The sequence below is a fragment of the Eschrichtius robustus genome, chromosome 3, assembly GCF_028021215.1.
Source record: "Eschrichtius robustus isolate mEscRob2 chromosome 3, mEscRob2.pri, whole genome shotgun sequence".
NCBI lineage: Eukaryota > Metazoa > Chordata > Mammalia > Artiodactyla > Eschrichtiidae > Eschrichtius > Eschrichtius robustus.
Window position 1 is genome coordinate 165,280,189 of NC_090826.1, and position 11,328 is coordinate 165,291,516.

The window sequence follows — 11,328 nt, forward strand, 5'->3', positions numbered from 1 at the left end:
GTGGGTGGCTTTGGTGTATCACCTGTTGGCTCCCCATGGGCTGGCTGCCTTCCTGAGGGGAACACTGCCTTTACTTAGTCTTGTGGCTTCACCCAGCAGGCTTCATGGACGTGTGACCTTCCTGCTGGGGTGGACGAGGTGGGCCGGGCCAGTGTCGGGACACCAGGGTTGGGGAGGCTTTGCAGCTCACCTCCCGGTGGACCCCTGACCCCACCACCAGGCTCGTGACCCCTGTGGGCATCTCTGCCCGGCCCCTTTCCTCTCCCAGAGGGTGAGCAACTCTGCCCAGACTGCACTGCACAGGCCCTTTCTGGAGCAAGCCCCATGTGGAAAGGGATTTGACAGTGAGGCCTGCTTCCTGCTTAAGGAGCTACTGAGAAGTCTTTGCAGAAGTGCACCACCCACCCACCCGCAGGCCCCTGCAGCGCACTCAGGAACATTGGGGATGGCAAACCCTTTGCCCGCCACACAGCACGCACACAAATACACACATGGGCCAGCATGACACAAGTCCACGCAAAAGCAGCCTGCCACGCAGCTCTGCCCTGTGGCGCTCATCAGCACTGACCTGGCTCTGCACGCAGTAGTGTTTGTACATGCACGTGTGCGTGCATGGGCGTGCATACAGTAGTGTGTGCATGCGTGTGTGTGTGTGTGTGTGTGTGTGTGTGTGCAAGGGCACAACCAAGGACAGAACCTCCTTATGGTCTGCATCACCCGCTGGAAGGTCCTAAATGACCAGACCCAAGTTCACCACCAAGGATTTGCTTTTTTCTTGAAAGAGTTGGTACAGTGGTTCTGGAAACTTATCTTTTAAAGGATTTGACCAGTCTGTTCTGGGTCCCAAACCGGCTGGTTGGAGGTATGGTGGGAAGCGGTAGAGCAAGGCCCCGGGGACAGATGGAGAGTGGAGGCTGGGCCTGCTGTCACAGACCGCCGTGTGGGCAACGCCCACGCACACGGGCCCAGGGAGAAGACCTCTCTCTACTCAACTGACATTGCGGATTCCTGTTTCCGGAAGGGTCACAGGCAGCAGCTGAGCCCACTGTGGGGGAGAAGGGGAGTTTAAAATAGGAGCAGGGAGGAGGGTGGGCGTCTGTGATGTGCAGCAGGGGTGACTCACCCCGTTGGCGAAGGGGGCCAGGGAGGCAGCCTGGGGCCGGGAAGCCGGTCTCGGGCTGCCCAGGTCCTGTCCTGTCCCCACTCCTGTTACCTCTGCCAGTTTCTAGGGGACCCCTGCCAGTTCGGCCCCCTGCAGTCCCCTCGCAGCCCGTGTGGAGGGCAGGGCGGGGAACAGTTTACTTGGCCACATTGTCTTGAGACCTGGGGTCCGAGGGGCAGGAAGAGCCCAGCCCATCTCTGGGGTAGAAAAAGAGCCCCGAGGCTTTCCCTCCCATCATGGGCCTCCCCCTCCAGCACTGGGGCCGCTTCAGAGGCCTTCTGGCCTGAAGGTGTTCCCTCTTCGGAGAGAGCCCTTAGGCTGCCGGAGCAGCCAGGGAGATGGGTGGGGTGGACGAAATGCGCGCTCCCCGACTCACACAGGTGCTGGCTTACGAAGCCCTCGCTTCGTGGAAGGCAGCCAAGGAGGGGGACAGCTGGACCCTGAGCGGACCTGCCCTCCACCCCCTTCCCCACCGTCACCCCAGCAGAACGAGTCGCCAGGCGGCCCCTCCTCCTCCCTCCTCTGCTGGTCCCCGTGAGGTGCCCTAGAAGGAGGAGCTCCTTCGGCTTTGTCCGGCCTTCCCAGTGCCCTTGGAACGAAGCAGCTCCCACTAGGCAAGGCCGGCCCGTGCTCGGTCAAGAGCCAGGCCCAGCCCGACCAAACGTGCGCCTGTCCGGGACGAGGCTGACTTGGCCAAGCTGACTGCAGCCCTCGGGCAGGGCACCAGTGGGCTGCGCTCCGGCCAGTGGCCCTCATGTGGCTGCCCCTCCCTCCCAGGACCTACCTGGAGGAGGAGCTCACCAAGGCCCGGAAGAAGCCCAGCCTCCGGAAGGACATGTACCAGAAGATGATTGAGGTGGACCCAGAGGCCCCTACCGAGGAGGAGAAAGCCCAGCGGGCTGTGACCAAGCCGCGGTACATGCAGTGGAGGGAGACCATCAGCTCCACGGCCACGCTCGGGTTCAGGATCGAGGGCATCAAGGTGAGGACAGCCAGCAGTGGCCTGAGGCTGCCTGAGCCATCCCATCCCGCTCCTGGTTGGGGAAGGGACTGGGTCCTTGGGCTCCAACAGCATTCACCCAGCGATCCTGGCTGCTCTCAAGACCCTGCGGAGGCTGTAAGATTCCTCCCCATACGGGCCCAGGGCCTGGGCAGCCAGCCCCAGGGACAGACGTATGGGGAAGTTGGCTTACTCCTTGGTCTGGGTCTGGGTGCGATGGCCATGTAGGGGGCTGGGGCCTTGGAGCAGGGGTGGCTTCTAGCCCCGCCCAGCGTTGAGCCCTCTGCCGGGGACCCTACATTTAGCCCAGACCATGCCCAGCACTGAGAACCCACCCAGGAGGCAGCTCGCTCGCTGGATGCCAGTGCCGGGAGCCAGCTCATTCTGCCCAGGGCCCGAAAATCAGGACTGGCAGTGAGATGCAGCCAAGGGAGGGAGTGTGCGGCTGCCTTTGACGTCCGAGCCATCTGCCTGGGGGGCAGGACCAGGCGCTGCTCCTACGCGTCACCAAGCCCCCTGGGGAGGCTGCACCGAGGCCACCCCCAACGTCTGGGCCACCTCATTCTCTTTTCTTTCCTCTTCACTCTCCCAAGAAGGGCCTGAGAATGCTCTCCCTAGACCCAGGCTCCTACAAGCCTCCTTTGCTGTTCGATTTGAGAGCCGGCTCAGACACACGCTTCACCCCAAGGAGCAGGGCTGTGAGGCGTGGCCCCTCGGTCTCTGGCAGCCGTCCCTCTCAAGCAGAGGGCAGTCCGAGCGTACTCGGGTTTCTGTTCTCTGCCCATTCTTGGCCCACGTTGGCCAGCCCTCGAGTCAGAGTAGGGCAGCGGGGAGCCCTGACTCACGAGCGAGAGAAGCCAGGACAGCCTCCTTGCCGATGGCATTGGCTGGAAGTTTCTGCGGGGCAGTGCCTCGCTGCCGATGGTTTCGAGTGGGGCAAAGTTTTCACCTTCCCCTGTGACAGCTGCTTTACGATCTCCAGGCTGAGAAAGCCATTTGCCCCGCCCCTGTCTTCTGAAATCGGCTTTTGCTGTTTTTTTGGATCCAGTGTGAGAGTAAATTATATGCTCTTCCTCTTCCTCTCAATGCTCCGTTCCTTTCTGTATCTGTCTGAAACAGTCTGCTTTTCCCTTGACCTCTCTCTCCGTCTCACGCTGGATCTCCTGGTCTCTGTCCACTGTCCAGCTGCAGGAACGGCCAACAGCCCATCTTCTCGGGCTGAGGGCCACCAGCTCTGAAAGAAGCCAGCTGCCTTCACCAGCAACCCCCGCCTCCCCCGTCCCTGGTCCAGGAAAGGCCCTGCAGAGACCCCTGTGGGGAAGGCCCGGCCCTCGGCTCTCTCCCTCTGCCCAGGGTCCTGCCTGTTCTTGCAGAGGCAGTGACAGTGCTCGGCTCCACCCTGCTGGTGCACAGACGCACGTCTGGGGGCCTAGTGGAGCCAGCCTTTCTCACCCTTTGATCTTAAAGAATAGCTTTCCTCGTAGAGATGCTAAGCCCCAGGTGCTGCCTGAACAGCCTGGAACAGACATAGTACTGGGCTCAGGAAAGGGAGCCATTCCGTGCGCTGGGTGGGGCAGGGAGCAGGATGGGCTGTGTTACGTCTTCGCCTTCAGGGGACCTAAGTAAGAGACCTTCCATTACAAAGGGAATCGAGCTGAACTTGGGGCGAGGAGCGCCTCTCTCCTGTGGTGAGGGAGGGTGTGTCCCTGGGCAGCAGGGACTTTCAGGCACCCCGGTTCCAGGGACCCGGCCCCTCGTGGAAGCAGAGGCCCGTGCACCTCCCTCAGCCCCTGCTGCTCACACTCAGGACCCTCAGGATGGACGGGCGGGCCCCGCAGCCTCGCTCCTCCAGTCTTGGCCCAAGCACCCCTCGTGCCTCCGGGCCTTCCTAATGCCGTTTACTCTGCCTGGGACGCTGGTGCCACCGCCTTTGTTCTCAGCCAGGGCGCAGGACAGGCTCCCCCGTGCCGTGTGGTTGGATTGACCACGCGGCGCCTGCCTCCTTGTGCCCCGTGTGGGCACCTGGCTGCCTGGGGGTCAGCCTGGGGCTCATGGCTCTGAGGCACTGTGTCATTCTCCTTCTCAGAAAGAAGACGGCTCCGTGAACCGGGACTTCAAGAAGACCAAAACGAGGGAGCAGGTGATCGAGGCCTTCAGAGAATTCACTAAAGGAAACCGGAACATCCTGGTGAGTCGGGTGCCCCCTGCGAAGGGGTCGGGCCATGTGGTCTCCAGGCAGGGGTAGCTGCGCCCCCTCTGGAAGTTCTTGCCCAGCCCGAGACGGAGCCAAGGTTCCCACACAGAAAACCCTGGCCCCAAACTTCTGCTTGGAAGGTGAAGAGGGAGGTGGTGTGGTTGTCAGCCCGTCCAGCGGGTGAACACTCACTCACTCTTTCCCTGAGCCAGCAACTCAGCTCCCAAAAATAGTCTCCATCCCCTTCAGAGCAACCCTTTCCTCTAGCACCCGCTGCAGGCCAAGTATTGTGCCAAGTGCTCACCAAACCCTCATAGCAGCCCTCTGCAGCGGGTTGGCATCCGTGTCCCCATTTTACAGATGAGGAGACTGAGAGGTCAAGGGCACACAGCTAGGAAAGGGGGAGCTGAAGCTCACACCCAGGTGGGCCGGCAGCCTGCTGGTCCCTGCGCTTCTAGGCCTGGCTGGGCCTCCACCAGGCTGAGACTGAGTGAGGGAGGTGTGCGGGCATTGCGGGGCGAGGTGCCGCGTCACCCTCCCCAGCCAGAACTGATGGGCTCTCTGAGCCTGGAGGTGTGGGTGGCAGAAGTTCACGACAAAGTGACTTCATTCGCCGCAGGCAGGCTGCTGGACGGACGCTCTGAGCGCTGGGATCAGCTGAGGTAGGGTGTGTTGAGTCGCCACACCCCAAGGACAGTCAGAGACCTGGGTACACCAGGGACCTGAGCCCTGGAGCCCCTGTGAGAGGCACCTTCCCCTGCACAGGCTCCCGGGATGCTGAGTGGGGAGGGCTGGATCCAGACAGCCTTTCTCCAAGGAGACTCAGCACCGGCTGGAACTGGGGAGTTTCCCTACCCCCCTTTTCCAGCTGGGAGACTTCGCTTGGCCCGTGGTAAGAGCCGAGGCTTCAGTCACGGGGCAGGCACCCCAACTCTTCCATAGCTGGAGCCTCTGGACTCCGGGTCAACGGCTGGGGAGGATTCCAGCTCCTCAGCGGAGTTTGCCACAGAACGTGCGCTGCCTGCACCCGGACGAGAGGGATTATTCCTGGTCCTGAGCCCCAGGCTGGCACTGCTTCAAATGGGTGTCAAGGGACCCTATGTGCCTGTGTGCGACATGCTTCCCTCGTGGCCCCTGGGGAGGGTGGGCACCCCCAGGGCCAGCACAGCTCTGTGGAGAGGCCACTGGCAGAGATATCTGTGGCCCTGGCTCTCTTATTCTGTCCTTTTCAAGAGTTCAGGGCACTGAAGTTTGTATCAGGAAGACAAGCACCATGGCAACCGGGCTCTCTGGGTGCTGCCTCCACACTGCTGGCGTTCCAGAATAGACTTAACCCTCGTGCAAGGGGCTCCTGGAGGCCTCCCGGCTGTTGGGGAACTGTCCCCCGCTCCCCCGTCCCCAACCGCGCCTCCTGTCACAAAGCAGTGGAGGGAGCGTGGGACCAGGGCCCCAGCTGCTCCGCCTTCTTTGGGCCTCAGTTTCTTCATTTCTAGATGAGGAGGTGGGAATAATCAGGGTGTAAGGCCCTCTCACGCTGACACTCAGAGACTCTAATGGGCCAAATAGCACCTAAAATCCACCTCCCACACCCACGTGTTTAAAAATCTGGTCATCTTTCTGTTCCCAGATCGCCTACCGGGACCGGCTGAAGGACATTCGGGCCACCCTGGAAGTCTCTCCCTTCTTCAAGTGCCATGAGGTAGGTGTTGGGCTTTGTCCTCGGGGACAGAGAGCCGTGTTCCGTGTGGTTGGCCACAACCCCTGGGCATGCCCGCCTGAGCTGTGGGCCTGACCCCCGTGCTAGCAGACCTGCGTGTTCCTAGACGAGCCGCCCATAAGGAAGGAGTGGGGCATACGGAGGGCCGGCTCGGCCTGGGTCTGCCCTGTGTAGCTGCACTGGGTCCGGCCATTCTGGAAATGCCCTCTTCGCCCTTTGTCCTCGCTGAAGCCCAGTGTCCCTGGGTGCTTGGCTTCTCCTGGGGTTTCTGCCTTCTCAGCTTTGTGCAGCCTGCAGAGCTTCCTCCAGCTGGCCTGCTTTCTCTGGGGGACAGCCTGGGGCCAAGGCTGAAAGGACCTGAGGCTGAAGAGCCGCGCATGACCTCCTGCGTGGACGGAAGGACCCGCGGCTGCCCACTTGGCAGCCCCAGGCTTCGTCTCACAGCTTTGCCCTCCCTTCTTCAGCACTTTGCTCTTATTTCCTGAAAAACTGTTGTGCTATACTCTTTCTGGAGTTTCACTCGGAAACTTCAGGTCTAGACCGAGGCCAAATTAGCTGGGGCTTCTGCTTTTTTCCATCTGGGAAGAGAATGCCCCCTTCTCTGGGCTCAGCATGTCCAGGGGGGTCTTCCCTGCCCTGGCCGGGGCCCTGGGAGCTAGAATGACACTTCAGCGCCTCCCCACACCCCCATGTCTCCTTCGGGCCTCACACAGGTGACCCAGGGGGTTGGAGGGTGTGTTCATATTTGGGAAAGCGCCTTACCCCACGCAGGTGCCCTGACCTGGCCCACAGCAGGGAGGGGTCTTGGTGCCCACTGTCCCTGGCAGAGACCGTGAGCAAAGACCAGCCTCAGAAGCCCTGTCTGCCCAGGACTTGCAGCAGGTGTGCTTCCGGGCTGGGGGGTGACCTGTGCCTGACGGCCCACCCTCCCTGGGGGCTGTGAGTGCCCTGGGACAGGGTCCTTTCCAGTCTCCCCGCAGACAGGCATGTGGCATCTCCTTGGCACCTCCCCCTCGGGGAGTTGGAGAGGACTCAGTGGTGCCGAGGGATGGGTTAGCTGTGGTCTAGAAATAGAGGAAAGTGTGCAGGTTGGGACTGGGGGATGGGGACGGGGTCTGCCCTCCTGGACTGTCCTCTCTGGCGGTGTGGGCGGTCATTGTTCTGGGTCCCATGTCCTCCGTCCATTGCGTGGCCACTCGGGCAGGCTCTGCTGCTCAGGTGAGAATGGGGGACAGAGCCCATCGGCTGAGCAAAGCTCGCTCCACTTCACCGAGGTCTCAGGCTTTTCCAAGCCCCCCTAAGGTGCCAGCTTGCTGTCTGGAGGGCAGGGCGGGGCCCCAGCCCTTCCCCGCCTCACCTCCCTGCTCCCCTCCAGGTCATCGGCAGCTCCCTCCTCTTCATCCATGACAAGAAGGAACAGGCCAAGGTGTGGATGATCGACTTTGGGAAAACCACGCCCCTCCCCGAGGGCCAGACCCTGCAGCACGACATTCCGTGGCAGGAAGGGAACCGGGAGGACGGCTACCTGTCGGGTCTGAACAACCTCATAGACATCCTGACGGAAATGTGCCCGGGCGCCCCCCTCTCCTGAGGCCACCCTCTGCCCCACCTCGTTGCCACCCTGGCCTCTCCTCCCCCTTGCTTCCCTTCTCCTTCTGAATTTTTCCTTCACTTCCACCTGGGTGCAAGCCCTAGAACTGACCCTCCCAAACGGCACTACAAGACACTTTGTAGACGAGATGAGATGAGATGAGATGAGATTTTCTAGTTACTGCCTGATTGAAGGGTTTGGAGCAGGGGCTTCCATTTTGCTTTCTCAATAGGATCTCCTACTAGCAGAGAAATGCCCAAACCCAGGCTTGGCCGCCTGCAGGGAGGTCAGTAGGGTTTAGATCTGGAGGGAGGTTCAGGTAGCCATGGGGTTCCTGGCTCCAGAGGGGACCCTAACAGAAGAGCCCCCCACCCCAAGCCTCTGGGCAGGTTACCTGTGGGGGCCTGCTGCCCCCTGGTGGCCAGTGCCATTGGCACCACTGTTCGGCACAGCCTGTTCCTGCCCCATCCTCTCAGCCTGGGGATGGGCTGGTGCTGTAAAAATAGGTGCCTGGTGCCAGGCTTTCTGGTATTTGGGGCACAAAACCACTGGGAACAGAATGTTGGCCATGAATAAAGTACCCTCTGCTTAGCAGCCTAGGGACTCCGAGAGATGCCGTGGTGGCCTTTGTAGGGCTGCTAAAGCAGAGACCCCACCCATCTGGTATTGAAACCCTCCGGCATTGGGACAGACCCAGGAGCCAGAAGTCCAGATCCAACTTGACTGTGCTCTCTGACATTGGCCTTCCGAGGAGTGGGCAGGTAGGAGCTGTGTTCTCCCTCTCTGATTTTCGCCCGTGAATTCAGAGGGACATTCTGCAAACCTGAGCTTCCAGGGATGCCACCCAACCCCCAGAGCCACTCGTACCCCCCACTCCCCACCTTGCTGTGACAGGGTCCTCAGGGCTGGATGGCAGTGGGCCAGGGCCCAGGCAGCCCCAGGGGAAAAAAGACAGAACCTGCCAAGGACATTCCTCTCCTGTCCCCTCACCTCCCAACTTCCTGGTGCCAGGTGGTCCCCCTGCTGCACACCCAGGATGCTCATGAGGCCCAGGCTCCCCAGCAGTTACGGGGCAGAGCTGCAGGCCAGTGCTACGCAGGGAGGAGGCAGGAGGCTGGCTTACCGCCATCATTCCCCCACCCCGGCCCTGAAATAAGTCTTAACAGCCTGAAGGGCTTAGACCCGCTTCCCAGATAGGGCGTGAGCAGCTTCCAGAGTATGTGGAGGGTGCCAGGCATCTCTTCCTGGGGTCTCTAGGTTGCTTGAAGATTCACAAGGAACCAACTGTAAGCCTTATTTTAATTGTAAAGCAAGTAGGTCTATATTATTGAGAAGAATGTAAATTTGCGTGAGTTGTAAAGAACAAAAAGTCCAGCTCTTTGGCCATTTGGAGCTGGGCCCCAGGTGTTCACCTTTGCTGTCAGAGGTTGGACCCATTGCTCTGCAGGGAGCTGCTCCAGGGACACTTGGAGATGATGTGTCCCCAGGGGTGTGTGCCTGGAGGACCAATCCAGAGGGAAGCCTTCCTGGGCTGCCCCCTGTCACCGCAGGGTCTCTGGGGGAACTGTCAACTTGCCCACGTGACACGTTCGTTTCCCCTTTCATGCTGGGTGAGTGACGGTTGGTGGGGGCAGAGGGTGGGACACATGAGGATGCATAAGTACAGAGTTTAAAAATGGAAATCACTTTTGAACTTCCTGGCTCTTGTTCAAAACAGCAGTGAGCTCCTGTGTGGGCTGCCTTGCTAAAGGTCACACCCCCTCCCGGCTGAGCACGAGAGACCTTGTGACACCACATGACCCTAGAAGGCAGAAGCACCAAAGTCAGCCTGGGGTCTTGGGAGCTGTAGTCAGCTGGGTCAGAAGGGACCCTGGGGGTCTGGGCTGCTCCTGTCTGTGGGGAAGGGACATCATTAATTCAGATGTAAAAGTTCTACAACTATGGGCTGGCCAAGTTACCCTCATTCTATCTATGAAAAAAATTTGCTAAAGCAAATTAATGCTATGAACAAAAATTACAGGGGACCAGCTTAACCAATTTAAAAGAACAAACTTTCCAAGCACTTTAAGCAGGCATCAGTTGTTTGCAAACAATGTGCTGATATGCAAGTGACTTGTTCATTAAAGGAGGCCCATCGGGCCTCTTACTGGTGATCCTTTGCTTTGAGTTACAGTATATATGTGAATGGTAGAAAGTGGCATCTTTCTAGGGTTATGCTATTAGGGGTTTGGGGGTTTTGTATTTCCCATGCTAGTTCTCCTGCACACCTACTCTCTCTCTCAACCCATTCTCCCCTCTGTCCCCCACTCCCTTAACCGAGCGGGATAGATGGATCCTGGAATGTGATTTCCCAGAACCCCTGCCCAGGTGGTCTGAAAACCTTCCCAAGCCAGCCTGGTCCAGGCAGGGACTCCTTGGGTCCCGGCCGTGCAGGTGCCAGGAGGGTGGGACGAGGTGTGCACACCTGCGCACAGGTGAGTGGGCGCCCTTTCTGCCCTGTCCCCATGGGGCCCCGGGGCTCTTGGGGTTCAGCACTGCTCAGCAGTGGAGGGAGGTATCTCAACTGCTTGTCCCAGATGTGCCTTTAGTGTCATGTAAGAAGTTTTTAAGTTATATTTATTTTGTTGGGTTTTTTTAATTGCACAAAACACTAAGTCTGAGAGGCTGGCTTCTGTTCCTCCTTTAAAGCTTTGCCTTCCTTCTGAATTTCCTTTCCCACCCAATGGAAAGAGCCGGATGCAGCCCTGGCCATCCTCCCACCCTACCCCGCCACCCTCTGCCATGGACTCTTTCCACGCTTCGCTGTATTTAGCTTTGAGTTTCTCTGCATCTGGTCAACTCCCGTGTGTATATAACCCAGGCCGTTGCTTGGGAAGAAGCAGGGTGCTCACCCCCTGCCAGTGCCTTTTTCTGGAGGAGAGAACTCCCCTGAACGTCCTCCTTCCTTCTGCACCCCTCTCCCCGCCACACCTTTGGAGAAAACTGAGCTGTTACAAACCCCCGCACAGTGCCTGTCAAACAGACTGCAGATGCTCTGTACCTTCCTGAATAAAGGCCCTGGAGATCACGGTGCTGGGTGCTGTCTGCGTGTGGTCCTTCTCACCCCAAGCCCTCCAGGAGTGTCTGGGGGTGAGGGGGTCTTTGGAAGCTGGAGGATCCAGTGGGGCTATGACAGCCCCCAGGGGTGGGGGTCAGATTGGGTAATATTTTAATCTGCAAAGGATTTTAAACACTCTTCAAAACTGCTCTTTTCTGCTCTCTCCATGAAAACTTTTACATAGCAGCTCAGGGATGAAGCAACAAAGCGCTCTCCACTCCACCCCCCCGGGCTGGCGGAGCTGCCAGCAGCTTTTGCTTATGGAGCCGCGCTCTGTACGAGGTACTGGGTGCTTGCATCTGTAGTCCCCTTTGATCCCTGTATTAAATCCATGAATAAAGCTGTATAGTCTACAGATGGGGAAACTGAGGCTCAGAACAAACACCTTGACCTGGGTAATAAGTGGGAAGCAGGGCTTCAGATCCAGAATTTGTCTGGTTTCAAAACCAATTCTGTCTTCCTCCCTCCCGAGGGAGCATCTAGAGGGCAGAGAGCTTGTCTTATCTTTACCCTGCATCCCAGGCGCTAAGCACCGGGCCTGGCACATAGTAGCTGCCCAGCGAGGGT

At 59.2% G+C, this 11,328-nt stretch overlaps 1 protein-coding gene across 1 annotated transcript in view; it reads left to right on the plus strand.

The window, feature by feature from the left end:
- The window catches only part of ITPKB (inositol-trisphosphate 3-kinase B), a 97,511-nt gene extending 86,784 nt beyond the window's left edge, over nucleotides 1-10,727 (plus strand). The window contains exons 5-8 of the mRNA XM_068541735.1: nucleotides 1,940-2,144; nucleotides 4,249-4,350; nucleotides 5,984-6,055; nucleotides 7,449-10,727. Of these exons, the coding sequence (XP_068397836.1) occupies nucleotides 1,940-2,144; nucleotides 4,249-4,350; nucleotides 5,984-6,055; nucleotides 7,449-7,664 (595 nt within the window). The 3' untranslated portion in view covers nucleotides 7,665-10,727. The remainder of the gene's footprint in view (nucleotides 1-1,939; nucleotides 2,145-4,248; nucleotides 4,351-5,983; nucleotides 6,056-7,448) is intronic.
- Nucleotides 10,728-11,328: the final 601 nt, after the last annotated feature.